The sequence below is a fragment of the Nansenia antarctica genome (genome assembly GCF_963989245.1).
Source record: "Nansenia antarctica genome assembly, chromosome: 4".
Lineage (NCBI taxonomy): Eukaryota > Metazoa > Chordata > Actinopteri > Argentiniformes > Microstomatidae > Nansenia > Nansenia antarctica.
This window is the reverse complement of record NC_137689.1, coordinates 2,889,937-2,910,199: the sequence shown is the minus strand read 5'-3', so window position 1 is coordinate 2,910,199 and position 20,263 is coordinate 2,889,937. Positions and strand designations below refer to the sequence as shown.

At 45.8% G+C, this 20,263-nt stretch overlaps 1 protein-coding gene across 1 annotated transcript in view; it reads right to left on the bottom strand.

Moving 5' to 3' along the window:
- Positions 1-18,208, bottom strand: part of opcml (opioid binding protein/cell adhesion molecule-like) — a gene marked incomplete at its 5' end in the record, with an annotated part of 326,376 nt that extends 308,168 nt beyond the window's left edge. The window contains one exon of the mRNA XM_080529955.1: positions 17,867-18,208. Within this exon, the coding sequence (XP_080386081.1) occupies positions 17,867-17,927 (61 nt within the window). The remainder of the gene's footprint in view (positions 1-17,866) is intronic.
- Between the last annotated feature and the right edge of the window lie 2,055 nt (positions 18,209-20,263).

Here is a 20,263-nt window from a genome sequence, read left to right as displayed (position 1 = left end):
CACCTGTCTGCCCTACCTACTCACCTGCCTGCCCCATCTGTCCTGTCTACCTGCCCTGCCCACCTGTCTTCCCTACCTGCCCCAGCTGTCTGCCCCATCTGCCCTGTCTACCTGCCTGTCCTACCTACCCACCTGCCTGCCCTACCTGCCCCATCTGTCCTGCCCTACCCACCTGTCTGCCCTGCCCTGCCCACCTGTCTGCCTGCCCTGCCCTACCCACCTGTCTGCCTGCCCTGACCTACCCACCTACCCCATCTGCCCTACCTACCTGCCCACCTACCTACCTACCCACCCTACCTACCTTCCTGCTTTACTATCGGAGCTCTGCTCCTCCCCCTCTCTGCCTTGCCCCCTCCCTACCTCACCCCCTCCCTAACTCACCCCCACCCTAACTCACCCCCTCCCTAACTCACCCCCGTGTTCCTACAACAAACACAGCCATCTTTAATGTTCCACCATCACCCTCTGCCTCCTCCTCTGGGTTCTGCATCTGGGTTCACCAGCCTGACCGCCACAATTACAAGCCTTTACTGTAGATAATGAACTGATTTAATTTCAAGCATTTCAAAGGCTGATCTTGTGATACAAAAACATTTGATCCAGCGTGTAACAACATCGCGTTTGTTGAGATGATAAAACTGGATACGATTATGTCTGGGTCATAATTATGTTCCTAATATTCTGTCTAATAATTTTAGGCGATAATTGATTTTGTAAAAAAATCCTTGCAAGTGCATAACACCACAATCAAATCCCATTATGATATTTAACAATCGTTAAACGTTTGATGTAATAATAATAATAGTGGTACTGGCTGATTATCATCTGAATCATGTGATTCACCGTTCACTAACATTTAGTCACGACAGTCACAGTAGCAGCCAATGATATGCGCACATATTACACCTAGTTAGCGAAGGCAAGCACAAGCTGTCAACCGGAGAAATGATTCCCACTGCTTCTGGCATGAGGGTGGTGAGGGCTGTCTTTGCAAAGACAGAGAAAGAGGGAGAGAGAGAGATAGAGAAAGAGGGAGACACAGGAGAGAGAAAGAGGGAGGGAGAGAGAGGCATGGAAAGAGGGCGAGACAGAGAAAGAGGGAGAGAGAGAGAGAGAGAGAGAGAGAGAGAGACAGAGAAAGAGGGAGAGAGAGACAGAGAAAGAGGGAGAGAGTGAGAGAGAAAGAGAGAGAGAGAGACAGAGAAAGAGGGAGAGAGAGACAGAGAAAGAGGGAGAGAGGGAGATAGAGAAAGAGGGAGAGAGAGAGAGATAGAGAAAGAGCGAGAGAGACAGAGAAAGAGGGAGAGAGAGAAAGAGAGACAGAAAGAGAGAAAGAGAGAGAGTGAGACAGAAAGAGGGAGAGAGAGACAGAGAAAGAGAGAGAGAGAGAGAAGGAGACAGGTGGGAGAGGAGAGAGAGAGAGACAGAGAAAGAGGGAGAGAGAGAGAAAGAGGGAGAGAGAGACAGAGAAAGAGGGAGAGAGAGGCATGGAAAGAGGGCAAGAGAGACAGAGAAAGAGGGAGAGAGAGACAAAGAAAGAGGGAGAGAGAGACAAAGAAAGAGGAAGAGAGAGAAAGAGGGAGAGAGAGACAGAGAAAGAGGAAGAGAGAGACAGAGAGAGGCAGAGAGAGACAGAACAAGGCAGGCAAGAGAGGAGAGAGAGAGAGAAAGATAAAGAGAGAGAGACATAGAAAGAGGCAAAGAGAGAGAGACATAGAAAGAGGCAGAGAGAGACAGATAAAGAGAGAGAGAGAGAGAGAGAGAGAGAGAGACAGAGAAAGAGAGAGAGAGAGAGACAGAGAGAGAGGCAGAAATAGACAGGAGGGAGAGGAGAGAGGGAGGACATGAAGGGGTTCCACTGGGGGAAGCTAGACAGGTGACAGTGTGTCTGAGCACAGGAACAGCCTCTTCCCTGCAGGCACACTGCCATCCCCGTCTGTACCCCCCCCCCTCACTGCCATCCCTGTCTCTCTGCCACCCCCCCCACCAACCCCCCCCCCCCCCCCCCCTCATCACCACCTGCCTGCTTACCTACGCTGTACCTACACCCAGCATGCTGAGACTCTGCTCATGGGTCTGTACCTGGGGCGGCTGTGGCTCAGGAGGTAGAGCCGCCGTCTAATGATCTCAAGGTTGGCAGATCGGCGGTTCGAGCCCCGGCCGGCCACATGTCGAGGTGTCCTTGGGCAAGACACTGACTGAACCCAAAATTGCTTCCAATGAGCGGGCTGGCCGGCGCCTTGCATGGTAGCTTGGCCGCCATTGGTGTATGAATGTGTGTGTGAATGGGTGGATGAGAGGCCGCTTTGGATAAAGGCGCTATATAAGTCTGTCCATTGTACCTACACTCACCATGCTGAGGCTGTGCTCATGGGTATTAGACTCCCTCAGTATTGCATGTATCTATAAAAACAAAACAAAGCTATAGCTGTCTGGTGCTCAGCTAAGTGGATCCTTTTGAAGGGCACAGGGGTGGGCGCAGAACACACACACACAGACACACACACACACACACAGAGACACACACACACACACACACACACACACACACAGAGACACACACACACAGAGACACAAACACACACACACACACACAGAGACACACACAGAGACACACACACACACACACACACACACACACAGACAGACACACACACACACACACACACAGAGACACACACACACACACACACACACACACACACAGAGACACACACACACACACACACACACACACACACGGGGGGGGGGGGGGGGGGGGGTTGGCATTGGCACTGCAGCTTTTGTGTCCCTGCCCTCTAGCCTGGGATGTTGCTAGGTTGAGAGAGCTAACGTTGTGGTGTGGTAGCCTAGCGTAGCGTAGCGTAGAAGGTATATGTGACATTCAAATTGCAGAGTGCCGATGCGCTTCTGTCTTAGAGCGACTGGAATAATACAGAGGCGTCTGAGACAAATGTGTGTTTGTTATGCACACCCATACTCTACACACACACACACACACACACACACAGAGAGACACACAGACACACACACACACACACACAGAGACACACAGACACACACAGAGACACACACAGACACAGACACACACAGAGACACAAACAGACACGACACACACAGACACACACAGAAACACACACACACACACCCATACTCTACACACAGACACACACACACACAGAGACACAGACAAACACAGCGACACACACACACACACAGACAGACACACACAGAGACACACAGAGACACACACAGACAGACACACACAGAGACACAAACAGACACGACACACACAGACACACACAGAAACACACACACACAGACACACCCATACTCTACACACACACACACACAAGCACATAGCAGCATACCCTTAAACGCACACACACACATACACACACGTACGTACAGTTGAGTCAGTATATGAATAACTGGATCTATGTTTCCAGGGGCACGTGAGACTCCAGGCAAGGTCAGACAGACATGCAAAGCTGGACATCTCTCAACAGACACACGTTTTCACACTCACACTTCCCACAATGCCATTCGTCAAATAAATAAGTCAATAAATCAAGTGTATATCTGTGTGAATGATAACACTGGGATAATAATGCAATTATCTCCCTTCCTGTTGAATATAATGAGGATCACAAATTATCAGGATACCGTAAACAACATCACTCAAGCTACTGTCTCATAAACGAGTACATGTACACATCTGTGATACTGCAGTGTACACACTTGTGTTCATGCTGCAATGAAACTTAACGAGAAGTGACAGTTAAATCATATCAGAAACATATCCTTCGCTAAGCCCCCCTTTTCAGTTCAGGAACAAGGTCGAGAGCGACTCAGAGATCGGTTGAGGGTCTTTTCTGATTGATAGTGGGGGTTTTCTCAGGTCTTTAATCTCTCTGTGATCCTCACGTTCTAAATCATTGGCCTTTCATTTATTGGCTGTGTTCGTAAATTGGCTCTGGGAGCACCGGAGCGTACGCCGGGTTCAGCGTCATAAAGGGACCAAGTAATTTGATTGGACAGGAGGCATTCCGTGAGTGCTGATCGGATTCCGGAGAGAGTTTACAAACGCAGCCGTTGTGAGTAGTGAACCAGAGAAACAACAGCATCCATACTGCACAGAAACAGCATCAATACTGCACAGAAACAGCCTCTATACTGCACAGAAACAGCATCCATACTGCACAGAAACAGCATCTATACTGCACAGAAACAGCATCTATACTGCACAGAAACAGCATCTATACTGCACAGAAACAGCATCTATACTGCACAGAAACAGCCTCTATACTGCACAGAAACAGCCTCTATACTGCACAGAAACAGCCTCTATACTGCACAGAGACAGCATCTATACTGCACAGGAACAGCATCTATACTGCACAGAAACAGCATCTATACTGCACAGAAACAGCCTCTATACTGCACAGAAACAGCCTCTATACTGCACAGAAACAGCCTCTATACTGCACAGAGACAGCATCTATACTGCACAGGAACAGCATCTATACTGCACAGAAACAGCATCTATACTGCACAGAAACAGCATCTATACTGCACAGGAACAGCATCTATACTGCACAGAAACAGCATCTATACTGCACAGAAACAGCATCCATACTGCACAGAAACAGCATCTATACTGCACAGAAACAGCCTCTATACTGCACAGAAACAGCATCTATACTGCACAGAAACAGCATCTATACTGCACAGAAACAGCATCCATACTGCACAGAAACAGCATCTATACTGCACAGAAACAGCCTCTATACTGCACAGAAACAGCATCTATACTGCACAGAAACAGCATCTATACTGCACAGAAACAGCATCCATACTGCACAGAAACAGCATCTATACTGCACAGAAACAGCATCTATACTGCACAGAAACAGCATCTATACTGCACAGAAACAGCATCCATACTGCACAGAAACAGCCTCTATACTGCACAGAAACAGCCTCTATACTGCACAGAAACAGCATCAATACTGCACAGAAACACATCAATACTGCACAGAAACAGCCTCTATACTGCACAGAAACAGCATCTATACTGCACAGAAACAGCCTCTATACTGCACAGAAACAGCATCTATACTGCACAGGAACAGCATCAATACTGCACAGAAACACATCAATACTGCACAGAAACAGCATCTATACTGCACAGAAACACATCAATACTGCACAGAAACAGCATCTATACTGCACAGAAACAGCATCTATACTGCACAGAAACAGCATCAATACTGCACAGAAACACATCAATACTGCACAGAAACAGCATCTATACTGCACAGAAACAGCCTCTATACTGCACAGAAACAGCATCTATACTGCACAGAAACAGCCTCTATACTGCACAGAAACAGCATCTATACTGCACAGAAACAGCATCTATACTGCACAGGAACAGCATCAATACTGCACAGAAACACATCAATACTGCACAGAAACAGCATCTATACTGCACAGAAACACATCTATACTGCACAGAAACACATCTATACTGCACAGAAACACATCTATACTGCACAGAAACAGCATCTATACTGCACAGAAACACATCTATACTGCACAGAAACAGCATCTATACTGCACAGAAACACATCTATACTGCACAGAAACAGCATCAATACTGCACAGAAACAGCATCTATACTGCACAGAAACACATCTATACTGCACAGAAACACATCTATACTGCACAGAAACACATCTATACTGCACAGAAACACATCTATACTGCACAGAAACACATCTATACTGCACAGAAACACATCTATACTGCACAGAAACAGCATCTATACTGCACAGAAACAGCCTCTATACTGCACAGAAACAGCCTCTATACTGCACAGAAACAGCCTCTATACTGCACAGAAACAGCATCTATACTGCACAGAAACAGCCTCTATACTGCACAGAAACAGCCTCTATACTGCACAGAAACAGCCTCTATACTGCACAGAAACAGCATCTATACTGCACAGAAACAGCCTCTATACTGCACAGAAACAGCCTCTATACTGCACAGAAACAGCCTCTATACTGCACAGAAACAGCCTCTATACTGCACAGAAACAGCATCTATATGCTGGGCGACATCCGTACCTCTGACTATATGAGAACGAACAGAAAACAAAACGCCAATCTAAACGGCAAACTAATGGACAAGCTCTACTCTCTCTGACTGTTAGTCAACGACTGTTGACTGGTCCTCGAAGAGTGATTGCCATTAGTGCCGAGTGAATCGTTGCAAAGATGTATTTTTGAATTGTACCCGTGTGTGTGTGTGTGTGTGTGTCAGTCCCTTCGCAGCAGAGCTGAGATATTCCCCTAGTCTCGAGAGGACAGACTACATGCTTCACAGCATATCAAACATGTGATTCAATTTAAGAGTCAGTGATACAGTAGATCAGAGTTTAAAAGGTTCATGGTTGAGTGACACGAGTAACTTGAGTCAAATTGACTTCTTCATATGTTTTATTTTAGATGTTTGACATCAGCAACACAACCACAACCGCCACGGGCAACATTGAGCAGTTCTAAGGTGTTATACACCTTTTCAGTGTTCGCAAAAAAAGAAAAAGATGCTATCGTAACAAACTCTAATTACCATAAAATCTGCCTTGTTCACCAGCTTTCTATGTGCTAATCTCAGCTGTGATTTAAAACACGATGGACTGTTATATCTATAATTATCTTTATGGTAAATGGATGGTAAATGGACTGCACTTATATAGCGCCTTTGTCCAAAGAGCTTTACAACGGCCTCTCATTCACCCATTCACACACACATTCACACACCAATGGCGGCCAAGCTACCATGCAAGGCGCCGGCCCACTCACTGGGAGCAATTTGGGGTTCAGTGTCTTGCCCAAGGACACTTCGACATGTGGCCAGCCGGGTCTCGAACCGCCGATCTGCCAACCTTGCGATCATTAGACGGCGGCTCTACCTCCTGAGACACAGCCTCTACCTCCTGAGACACAGCCTCCCCAATCCGATCAACATTATTTGTCAGCCGAGCATAATGATCTACTTTTCCATAACGATGCTAAGTGGCTAAGCGAGGGTAAAGCACTCAGGAGTATGTGAAGCAGAGGAGGAGATTGTTGCTTTTCTCAGAGATTGCCAGCACTAGAAATCCAACATATCTTTTCCAAATGCAGGATGGGGAAGTCATGGTGTGCTTTTTATCTGTGACATCTTCAACCACTTAAATGGAGGGAACGGTTATTGATATTTGATTATATTGATTATATACATATTGATATATGTAGGCTACTGCTTTTCAAAAGAAATTGGTTATTTCTTCATCCGATTTACACCCTGACAAAATGCTCAATTTTCATATAATAATAATAACAATATTATATTGGTTTTATATAGTGCCTTTCAAGGAATCCAAGGACACTTCAGAAATGTACAGAAAAACAGACAGACAGACAGAACTGAAAACACAGAGACAATGCCAAAAACTAAACTAGTGGCCAAAGGCCTCGGTGAACAGATGGGATTTGAGGGCTGATTTGAAGGTGAGGAGGTTTTTGTACATGATGCAGGACTTGACCGGAAGCCAGTGGAGGTGAATGAGGGTGGGGGTGATGTGCTGCCAGGCCTTGGTGTGGGTGAGAACCCTGGCAGATGTCTGCTCATACTGGAGCCTGTCCAGGGCTTTGCTGGGAACCCCGAGGAGGACACCATTCGCATTAGTCCAGGCGGGAGGTCACAAACACATGGACCAGGGTTTCTGCCAGAGAGTCAGAGAGGGAGGGGCGGAGTCTGGCAATGTTTCTGAGGTGGAAGAAGGTGGATTTGGTGTGTGACTGGAAGTAGAGGGTAGGGTCGAGGATGACACCCAGGTTGTGGACTTGTGCGCCTTGTGTGCCACAACCACAGGCAGACTCGGGGGGGTGGGGGGGGGGGGGGTGGCAGGGGGGGCGACTGCCCCTCCTGGTGCCCCCACGGTTGAAAACCGTCTCTCTTAAGTGCCCTTTTGAGTGGCGAAAATGCGAGGACGTGTCCTATTGGTGCCCCTCCAACGGTCTAAACTTGACAATGTGCCCCCACAGTTGAAAAACGTCGCACTAAAGTGCCCTTTTGAGTGGCAAAATTAGAAGATGTGCCCTATTGGCTGCCCTTCCAATGGTCTAAACTTGACCATGTGCACTGATGGGGTCCCATGTTGTGCAGTAGGTGCCCTTTTTTTCTTTTCGCCCCTGCCCTTCAAACAGCCTGAGTCCGTCACTGGCCACAACCATGAGCTCTGTTTCTTTGCTGTTGAGTATCTCTACCAAGCCAAGTCGGCAACCAATCCAAATGTTGGGCCTTTTATTCAGAACATTTTTAATAAATGTCAACGTTGTTGAAAATCAAATGACACACTCGCTAGTCAAGCCAAAACATTCCAATGAGAGAGAACCCCCAAATCGCTCCCAACGAGCCGGCCGGCGCCTTGCATGGTAGCTTGCCGCCATCGGTGTGTGTGAAGCGCTTCGGAATAAGCCGCTATATACTGTAAGTGCAGTCCATTAACATGTTTTTACTTGCTGTTTAGCTCTGTGGAGTGTGATAACACAGTCCACAATAATTGAGTACTTTGGAGGGGGAATGCGAGAGAGATTTAAGTACTTTATCAATATAAGTAGAACAGGATGCTCTCAAGGGCTCATAATCAAAAGCTAATAAACTGAAGCCTTATTTCACAACCAATTTGACTCACCAATCATCACAATCCATCATGCTTTCTCTTTCGCTTTCGGATCAACGGGCAGAAACAACCTGCGCTATGTTTAACTGGCTCAATGCGTCACTTTGATTAATGATTCTATCAGTTTAAGCTCACAGAGCTAGATAGCTCATCGCCGGCTCAAAATAAACTTTTAAAGGCAACACGTCAGACGGATTTGCTCCTCGGCTTTTCTTGAGATTAAAGCCGGCCGGATCAGCGGGAGCGGTTGTCATTCATGGACCGATTCAGGAACAGCAGATATGTACCGCCTGCCCTGCATAAGTAATGGGACAGTGAAACTGAAAACTTTTTTTCCACTCTACTGTTTGTGTACGTGTCTGTTTCACCATTCAACACGTTTTTATGGATAGTCCCCCTATTTCAGGGCACCTAAAAGTGATGGGACAGATGGCTTGACAGGAGAGTCTGGTTGTCAGGTTGTGTTCCGTCACATCATTTGTGACATAATTTCTAGGCTTTCGTTCACCATCAGAGTCTGCTATTGGTGTCTGTCAATATGTGGACCGAAGGAGTTTGCAATCAATATTAATGCTTTAGAAATGCTTTGAAAACCAACCCTGCATGTGAAATCATGTTTCATCACTGTTTCTACACCAGATTTGTTCAATTATGGATTATGGGTGTAATTACTCTTAATTAATATACTCTATCTATTTATGCCTCTGTTCTACATCTACTATTACTACCATGACTAAAAATTATGTATAGACAAGAACCACGAAGTGTGAAAACGATTAACAGTGACTTTTTTTAACAGTGAAGATGCACAGGAAGTGTATTACATTGTAGGTCAAATGGTAAACAGACTGACTTATATAGCGCCTTTATCCAAAGCGCTTTACAAAGGCCTCTCATTCACCCATTCACACACACATTCACACACCAATGGCGACACAAGCTACCATGCAAGGCGCCGGCCCGCTCACTGGGAGCAATTTGGGGTTCAGTGTCTTGTTCCAAGGACACTTCGAATTGTGGCCAGGCGGGGCTCCAACCGCCGATCTGTCATCCTTGCGATCATTAGACGGCGGCTCTACCTCCTGAGACACAGCCACCCCGGCTCACACTTGCATAATGTGTCACACTTGTCATACTAATGAACGTAGCGATATAAACAGAGAATATACAGTCATGTGAAAAAATTAAGACACACCATGAAATATTTAGTTAGGTTTCAAGAAATATGGACGTATCAATATTTGATCTTCTTTCAAACGATATCTATATGTAACAGGAGGGGGAGGTTGGGGGACCAACCGTAGCCAGACACCACCACCTTGGGAATCACACCCAAGGAAATAATATACAGGGGGAATAATATAATTCAAACACCTTGAGTCACAACATACGATATTCCCTATAGGTTCTTTCTATGTAAGGAAGACTGAGATGTGATTCAAAATCAAAAGGTTTGAATTTATTCAAATTTAAAGAAAGAAAAAGGTGTGGCTGGAAGCATCTGTGGGGAGGAGGGTCGGTATCTATTGAGGAGACTGAGGAAGCAAGAAGTCAATCAATATCACTCAATTCAATGATCAACAACCAATAATCACTTGTATCAATAATTACTTTTATTTTGTAATGTACACTAGATGCAGAAGAGTGTAAAAAGGGAGATCGCCACACAGGACATATGACATTGCGTGAGCTTAGAATGATAAGGTTCTATCTCCGTTTAGGGTAGTTCATAGATATTGAGGGTCAAAGTGTTTACATTCCATTAGGTTTTGTGAGATGGAACCTTTGTATTTTAGTAATTACTAACTCAAAAATGTCAACATTTTAAAAATAACACCACACAGGCATTAATAAACACCTAATGGATCAGATTATGTAAAAAACTCAATTTTGACCAGAAATGGAGATAGAACCTTGTAATTCTAACGTCACGAACTGGGTTCCAGCATACAATTAATAAAATACTAACACTATTACAATAACTAAAATACTGGGCTAAGGGCAACTGGGGGAGGTATACTCCAGCTGGGGTCTATCTATCCACGTGTGCAACTTACCACGCTACGTGTATACACACTCTGAAAGACAGGCAGCTGTTGGAGAATGTTCTGGTTCCCTCTCAGTAGATATTGAAAATTGAACACAAGGAGATTATTAATAAAAAGCTTCAAGCTGTTTTGATCAAAGTTATACGAGTTCAGTCTAGACTAGAGTTGGCAAAGTTCAGAGTAACAACCCCCCATCTCTGAGGAACACAGACGTATATACACACAAAGTCTACTCAGTCATCTTGGCAAACAAACGTATTGACAGGAGTTCAGCAAGTGCAGAGTTATTGGCAACAGGCAGGGGTGCAGATGTGCACCACAATATTACTCAATTTCCCAGAATGTGGAAAGTTTAGAGGGACACAGATGTACAACTTGGTTGTCCAAAACATGTACTACACTCAGACCTTTAATCGACCCCAAAGAAAACACATGTTCCCCAACAAAGCGAATAGTGCAAGGGTGATCACACAGTGCAATTAACATTATCACGCTCACACAGGCAATTGGTGATGGGTAGGACCTAAACCAACTAACGCCCCCCCCCCCACACCCACCGCCAGAATGGCACTTTACACCAAGATCTAAAAACCTAGTAAGCAAGGTATTACAAGGTTAGAATACGCAGGTACCAGTTGGTGTTAACACTTAATCAGCCATGAGTGAAAGAAATGTTATACCTTTGCACTCGATCAAATTTCAGGACCCTCCTTTCATGACTTTTCCTAGATATGTGCGTTCTACCACCCAGTATCCTTACATTTTCAAAATCACTAGTAGTGATGAAGTTAGTATAAAGCTATTTTGCAGTTTTTCTGTGTAGGAAGCAGGCTAATTTACAAGCGGCCAACTAGTGGTCGTTGTGTGTAAATAGCAGCTTGAGCATTGTAAAGAGGCGGCTCTTATAGTAGGTAAAAAAGGCACGGCTGTTCTAGTGTTAAGCTACTACACTAAAAGATTAGAGGCAAAACTTGGATTCAGTGATGGCAGGTTTCACAGGAGGCGAAACAGCAGCTAGTGTTCTGACCGTCCTTTGTTGCACCACATCAATCCACCATCCCCTGTACCTCGGCGGTGGGAACCAGCACTGTTGCACACCAGCCTGCAAACACCTCTGGATCAAACAGGGAAGGGACTGAGAGCTTGGACCAGGGAGTCAGGTGAGCGAAGAGATAGGACACTGGGTAGGTTAAGTAGAGGATCACAGATCACCAATCACTAATTGTTTACCAGGTGGGGGATGTCACGCTCACCCTCTGGATCCCAGTGGCTGTCCTATCTGTCACACACGGCTGGCCACATGTCGAAGTGTCCTTGGGCAAGACACTGAACCCCAAAAATTGCTCCCAGTGAGCGGGCCGGCGCCTTGCATGGCAGCTTGCCGCCATTGGTGTGTGAATGTGTGTGTGAATGGGTGAATGAGAGGCCGTTGTAAAGCGCTTTGGAGCAGCTTTTGAGCAGCAAAAAAGGCGCTATATAAGTGCAGTCTATTTACCATTTACCATCTGGATCCCAGTGGCTGTCCTGCCTTTCACAATAAAAGTCAGTGGCTGTCCTACCTGTCACATATAGATAAAGGTGATGTCATTGAACCAAAAACAATGAAAAATTCTAACTTTGTTATCATTTATTTAACAAAAACAATGAACAAAGATGCCAATTCCTACTGAGGAAAAAGTTAGGACACCCCACATCCTCATAGCTGGTATTGCCCCCCCGGCTGAAATAACCTCAATTAGACGTTTTCTATAACTGTCTACCAGTCTCTGACATCAATTGGGAGAACGTTTTTCCCCACTCCTCTATGCAGAGTTCTTTCAGCTGTTCCATTCATTATTAATACCACGTTATGGCGGTCAGTCTGAAGTAGCATTACACAGCCTGTGCCTGTCTGAATATTCATACCGCCTACTATCGAGAAGGCCATTTGTGTGTGTAAGATTAATAATTTCTGACAGAATCATACTGGCGGTATGAGTGAAGTGTCCAGATTGCCTACTCAATCAGCCGAAATTGCTTGTCTTTATAACTAACTCTGGAAAGTAATTTTCTTTTTCTGGCTGTTGGAATAGGATAGCAACCTCAACACCCACCCGTTCAGCTAAATGGAGTCCTATGCAGTAGAATTATATAGAGTACTGTACACCTCATCCATCTTCCATCCAATCTAACTTATTGAATTGGTAATAAACGTGTTCGAAAGTCCTACTGAGTCAAATGAATCAGTCAAGTCAGTCGCGTTATGAATAAAAACGGACACCTGGGACTTCGACACGTGCCACCCTGTTCCAATGTCTTCATTAGTTTCTGTACATTTGAGATTCGGCCATTTCAAGGCCCATTATGTTACAAATAGCTGAGAGAGCAAAACATTGTACTCCGGTTTGCACAGAGCTGTCAAGGGTAATGAATTACATCGAGTGTGCTGCTCAATTGATGAAAAGGGGCTTTGTAAATCTGCCAGGAGTCTATCGCATCATTGTTAGTAAATTAACGAGGAACCCAATCTCTTATGGATTTGTGATAATACGCTCACTCATACATTATAAAAAGCGTACTGTGAAAGAAAGGGAGGGAAGACATTAGGTGTGAAATATGCTTCAGAGTGCATGACACAACACCTAGAGTAATAATGTAGGTAATGCGGTCTCTGGAGTGTAATTACGGGAGACTGGGGTACGGGAGGCTGCAAGTACATTCTAACTTTCTCTCCTTGATAGCAGTGACCCTAGATCCCAAATCAAATGATTATATAACCGGCAAGGGAATCCGTTCCTGGAGAGCTTGGCGTGAAAGCATAGTTTGTTTCAAAATGCAGCTCCAGCACAGAGCTAATTAAGGTATTTGTTGGGTAGTTAGCTCAGGCGTTAATGCAGTGAAGAAGCACAGAGACAGCCAGTGAAGAAGAAACACAGAGACAGCAACACCCCCTCCAGGAAACAAGCGTGACACCTCTGACCTGGACAGATTATCGGCCAAATATCCTGATCCGATCTGTCAACTCTCGCCTGTCACTTTCCTCACCAGAGGGAACGCCGCTACGAGGACAACCTTGGGAGAACGTATGATTTCACCCGACGCAGAGTACAGAAGACACAGAAGTGTTGGAGATATTATAATTACCATCTTGTCTGTTTGTTCTGCCCTTAAGCCTTTTTACCGTCACCTATTATATATCTACCATGACAATAATTGCGTCAGTTGGAATTCAGGCCAACGCTGCATTATCGATCGAATGAGAAAAAGGACAAACATGAATGCCGCCGTATGGGGCTGAAAAGCAGAGACAAGAAGTCCTCCGTTAAGTCTGTCAGTGGCTGTTTTGGTCGTACTGTTTATGAAGCGGGTTGATTTGATGAACTTTGACAAGGACACACTCTGCTCTTGGCTGTGACAGGACAGAACACAAGACTGAGTGTTAGGACGGCGGTCTCACCAGAGACAATGAGCCTTCGCCTTATCGAAAGAGAGGCATTACACCCGACCTTTTTTAATACATTCACACCACCACACATGAAAAATGTTCTCATGATGACAGATAATACTTTATGTAATAAGTGAAGGCAGCCAAGGTGAGTGGGCATTTCAGAGACACAGGAGACACACAGTATACTGTTCACTAGATTACATAACAGCTTGTTATTATTGACTTTGTTGTTGCCCAACAATCCTGCTGTTTTCTACCAGAGTCTTAGTTTCCGTCGGTTGGTTTGTGCATCATATTTAACATCCTAAAAGCGTTAGTCGAAGTTGCAAAGTTAAAAAAGGGAAAACTAAAGAATTGCATAAAACCGTAGGACAAGCGGCCCATAGGGAGTGACTTCACATGGATTTGCCATTTAGCAGACACTTCTAATCCAAAGGGATTTACAATAATGAATTACAGGGACATTCCCCCTGGAGTAACTGAGGGCTAAGTGCCTTACTCAAGGGCACACTAGTGGTGGTGTTCCCAGGTCTTACTCAAGGGCACACTAGTGGTGGTGTTCCCAGGTCTTACTCAAGGGCACACTAGTGGTGGTGTTCCCAGGTCTTACTCAAGGGCACACTAGTGGTGGTGTTCCCAGGTCTTACTCAAGGGCATACTAGTGGTGGTGTTCCCAGGTCTTGCTCAAGGACACACTAGTGGTGGTGTTCCCAGGTCTTACTCAAGGACACACTAGTGGTGGTGTTCCCAGGTCTTACTCAAGGGCACACTAGTGGTGGTGTTCCCACTTCCCAGGTCTTACTCAAGGACACACTAGTGGTGGTGTTCCAAGGTCTTACTCAAGGACACACTAGTGGTGGTGTTCCCAGGTCTTACTCAAGGACACACTAGTGGTGGTGTTCCCAGGTCTTACTCAAGGACACACTAGTGGGTGAACACCACTAAGGGTGGTGTTCCCAGGTCTTACTCAAGGACACACTAGTGGTGGTGTTCCCAGGTCTTACTCAAGGACACACTAGTGGTGGTGTTCCCAGGTCTTACTCAAGGACACACTAGTGGTGGTGTTCTCAGATCTTACTCAAGGACACACTAGTGGTGGTGTTCCCAGGTCTTACTCAAGGACACACTAGTGGTGGTGTTCCCAGGTCTTACTCAAGGACACACTAGTGGTGGTGTTCCCAGGTCTTACTCAAGGACACACTAGTGGGTGAACACCACTAAGGGTGGTGTTCCCAGGTCTTACTCAAGGACACACTAGTGGTGGTGTTCCCAGGTCTTACTCAAGGACACACTAGTGGTGGTGTTCTCAGATCTTACTCAAGGACACACTAGTGGTGGTGTTCCCAGGTCTTACTCAAGGGCATGCTAGTGGTGGTGTTCCCAGGTCTTACTCAAGGGCACACTAGTGGTGGTGTTTCAGGCAGGATTTGGACTCACTTCCGATCACCAGTCCAACTCACTATCCACTAGACCACCATTACCCCACAACCACCACTAGCCCCCTCACTTCAATAATCTAATCTAATCTGACTGACAGGGGTGCCCTCTAAAGCCCCTGTGATGCGCTGTGGATGACATGTGGAGTCGGCTAGATGACTTCAGCTGTCCGTACATGGTCCGTTGAGTTGAAAGAAACAAAACAAAGTAGCTCACTAATGATTTCACAAAAGGGGGGCGGAGATCGGTAGCTGTGTCAACCAATCAGGAGGCAGGGCACGCAGGACTACTGCGAGTGAGTGAGCGAAAGAAAAAACAAACATGACTGCAGTCGAAGCTCCTGGGAGGAGAGTCAAACAAAGGGCTGGTCTGAATATCCACAATCGATTAGGGGGGCGATTTAATTTCCATCAACGCTCGCTGAACTGTCTCTCAACCAGACCGCGCTCCTCTCCTCAGCGGTCTTTGTACTGTCACGTCACCTCAATCTAGCGCTGCGTGTTTTCCACGGCTCAACGCTAGTTCGACAGTAAACAGTGCTAATGAGCTCGCAGTGAGGTCATAGTAGCATCGTTGTGGTATGAATACACAGCCCAGTAATGTAACAGTGTTTAGCGGGTGGATTGATTTTTTCCCTTTTTTGTAAAACTTTTCTAAGTGTGTGTGTGTGTGTGTGTGCGCACACAGCGAGGAACCAATTGATGCATGAGACAAGATTTAATATTGCATTACCACTTTTTAAATGGTAAATGGTAAATGGACTGACTTATTCCAAAGTGCTTTACAACGGCCTCTCATTCACCCATTCACACACACATTCACACACCAATGGCGGCAAGCTGCCATGCAAGGTGCTGGCCCGCTCACTGGGAGCAATTTTGGGGTTCAGTGTCTTGCCCAAGGACACCTCGAAATGTGGCCAGCCAGGGTTGAAAACGTCGATCAGCCGACCTTGCGATCATTAGACACCGGCTCTACCTCCTGAGCCACAGCCGCCCCCACACAACTGTTCACTTGCTCCAATAGAACAGTAAACAAAAGCCAATGGAAATGTGCCTTGGAGCGCCTTCACATGATAACCCTTGAGAGTCTTCTGCTATCAATTATAAAACACACACACACACTCTCCTCTCCCTTGATTAACATGTCAAAGTCGCTCACCCGCGGGACAAATCTAAACCGGCAATGGACACAGATGATCTAGACCTTGGGAGTGAGCACGTAGAACAAGTGTGACTGCGCTGGAGAATATAAGTATAATCCTTAGAGAGACCAATCAATATTCATTCTCACGGCTAAGATCAAAACTAAAATGGTAAATGGACTGTCTTATATAGCGCCTTATTCCAAAGCGCTTTACAACAGCCTCTCATTCACCCATTCACACACACATTCACACACCAATGGCGGCAAGCTACCATGCAAGGCGCCGGCCCGCTCATTGGGAGCAATTTGGGGGTTCAGTGACACCTCGACATGTGGCCAGCCGGGGTTTGAACAGACAATTTTCTGCTGACCTTGCGATCATTAGTCACCGGTGAATGAAAATGAAGATGATGACCGATCATTCACCTGACATTCACCTGCCCACACAAGCTTTATTAAAAAAACACCCAACAGACTGTATTGTAGCCCTCATTTTATTACTAATACATCCAACCGTTTATCTGCATACAATGCATCACTCTGCCCTCTGTTCACCTCACGTCTGTCAAACGCAGTGGGAGCAAGTTTTACTCATCCCTGAGGGAGGCAACTTATCAAGGATCAGCTTCAGCTCAGACAGACACTTAGACATGCATGTATTAAACATGATGTTTTCCCCCCACACCTTGGGGACAGTGACAGACCACTTATTGAGGAGAGAGTGAGAGACAGAGAGCAAGCAAGCAAACAAGAAGCAAGTACCAGAGAGATGGAGAGGGAGAGATGGAGAGGGAGAGAGAGATGGAGAGAGGGAGAGGGAGAGATGGAGAGGGAGAGAGATGGAGGGAGAGAGATTGAGAGAGAGAGATGGAGAGAGAGATGGAGAGAGGGAGATGGAGAGAGGGAGATGGAGAGGGAGAGATGGAGAGGGAGAGAGATGGAGAGAGAGAGAGAGATGGAGAGAGAGAGAGAGATGGAGAGGGAGAGAGATGGAGAGGGAGAGATGGAGAGAGAGATGGAGAGAGAGAGGGAGAGAGAGAGATGGAGAGAGAGAGACAGAAGTCTTACCTGGGAAGATGAGCAGAGCAAACACCCACGAAAGGACAAGGAAACACGCTGAATTATACATTCTTCCAACTCAATCTGCTGATGCTGAAGTAATTATTTTCTTCTTCTTCTTCTTCACCCTCTTATTTCAGTTAACAATATCTCCAACAAACACAGAGAGGAGCCTTCAACGCTTCTGTATCGCTGCTTTGCCTCCTAAAAATGTAATTATTTGAGCTCTTCTTCTCTTTCTCTCTCTCTGGTGAGTGTCTGTCTGTCTACGCTTTTAAAATCCAGTGCAAGTTGTAGCAGCGTGCAGAGAGACTGAGAGAGTCCTCATTCAGTATTCTCTCTCTCACACGCATTCACTCACACACACAGAGAGCAGCACTCTGCGAGCTGAGGGAGAGGGGTGGCCCACCTCTGCTCGCCTACCATTGGCTGAGGGTTTTGGCTGTCAGTCAGGAACAGCCCTGGCTCTGTGTGGTGCTCTTCCCCCTCTCCCTCAGCCTTAGCCTCAGCCTCTTTGGTTTGAGTAAAAGCAAATGAACAACCTATCATTATTTCGGGGGTGAGTACAGAGTACAGTTACAATTGCCTCCTTGATTAAAATGTGCATTTGGCATGACAGTTTTCTGATTGGGTAGTACTTTAAAAAGGTCTCGGCGTAAGTAATGGGATAGCATTTCGTCTTTTGGCTCTACTCTTTCTACTTTAAACCATAAATAAAACATATTTTTTTCATTTATTTGACCTTTATTTAACCAGATAAAATCAATGAAGATCTGGAGGCCAAGAGGCCCTGGCAAGAATAAAAACAAACATATAAACAGAAATACTCGTCAACATAGAACAATACATACAATACATGAGAACGGAAAAGACAGTGAAGATACATAAATAAAAACAAATAGAAACAAAATCAACTAACCTATGTGTGGAAAGAGAGCGGGGAACAACAGTCAACTATGACCTGCCGAAGTCTATTTTTGAAAATGGTAAGTGATGTGAGATATAAAACATAACATACATCGCTAACAAATGAAAGCAGGGTAAAATTCAGTAAAGTCGATCAAGAATGGGACAACCGGGACGAATGTGCTCATGAACATGGAAGCAATTAAAGCGGATATCTCAACCTCCCTTAGGGCTGAAATATCAAAGGTAATCAGAGAGGAGTTGAAAAGTGCATTGGCTGAATATGTGTCCCTCATGACGCCCGCACGCGCACGCACACACACAAACACACGCGCGCAAACACACACACACACACCCCTATCCCCCCCCCTACCCTTTTTCTTTCCTTTTATTTCTGTCACTATGTCTCTCAATATGTTTGTTGATCATTCATTGTTGCTTTGTGTGTCTTGCTGTGCACCACATTCATAGACCATAATATGTGTACAGCTAAAAGAATGGAAGAAAAAAACTGTTGACAAAACATGACATGATTGTGCAAGTTGCTGAAACTGAAATAAAAACCAAAGTAGAGATTTCATTTAGGGTATTTGTGAACACACCCTATATAAACACTTCATGCCTATGTGTGTTTTATACCCCCCATATTGACTTGACAGGCGGTCAGGTAAGTCAGGTGTGTCCTGTCCCATCATGTGTGCAGGTATAAGAGAGCTGTCAATGTCCAGCATTGATTCTAGGCTCTGCATTTGTCTTTGGAGTCTGCTATTGCCTGCAGAGGTCTGCAAAATATATGACATGATGATGTACCGGAGAGATTGCAAGAGGGAAAAGTTGGAGAAAAAAAGCATCTGCCCAATATTTACAGAATCCCTCCTCATCTGTGAGACATGCTGGTGGTGCTGAAGTCTGGGCAGGTACTGTGTAGCTGCCTCTACAACTGGCTGGCCTGTCTTAAGGCGGCTACAGACTAGACGACTTTTCAAGTTGTAACATCGCTGAGCCTCTCACACTAAACGACCGTCGTGCTGGTGTCCGCGTCGCAGCGGCGCGCAGACTACAGGATGTGGCAACGACGGGGGCTCACAGACTACAAGATTCTTCACTTGGTCGGGACGATTCGCCAAGCTGTAGTGTTGCGATATCAGCACATGATGACGAGACGTTGACAGCTGTCAAAAAAAGATGGAGCTCGACACGACCTCTCATTGGCTGTGCTGTCCACACGGGTCATTGCCCATCTCAGACTAGCAGATTGTGCGCCGATAAAATTAAACATGTTTGAAAGAATCGGGAGCCCTGCGACGGCCCCCCGACGGGATCGGCGGCCCTCCGATTGCATCTCTGAGCCTGTCACATTAAACGAGCGTCGGAGACGGCGCGTCCCCGAGTTTGCAACGACGGGAGGATTTTGTCTCCGACCGCAAGAAACTGGTCGGCGACAGCTAAATCGGGGTTAAAATCGTCTAGTGTGTACTCTGCTTTATGTAACAGCTGAAG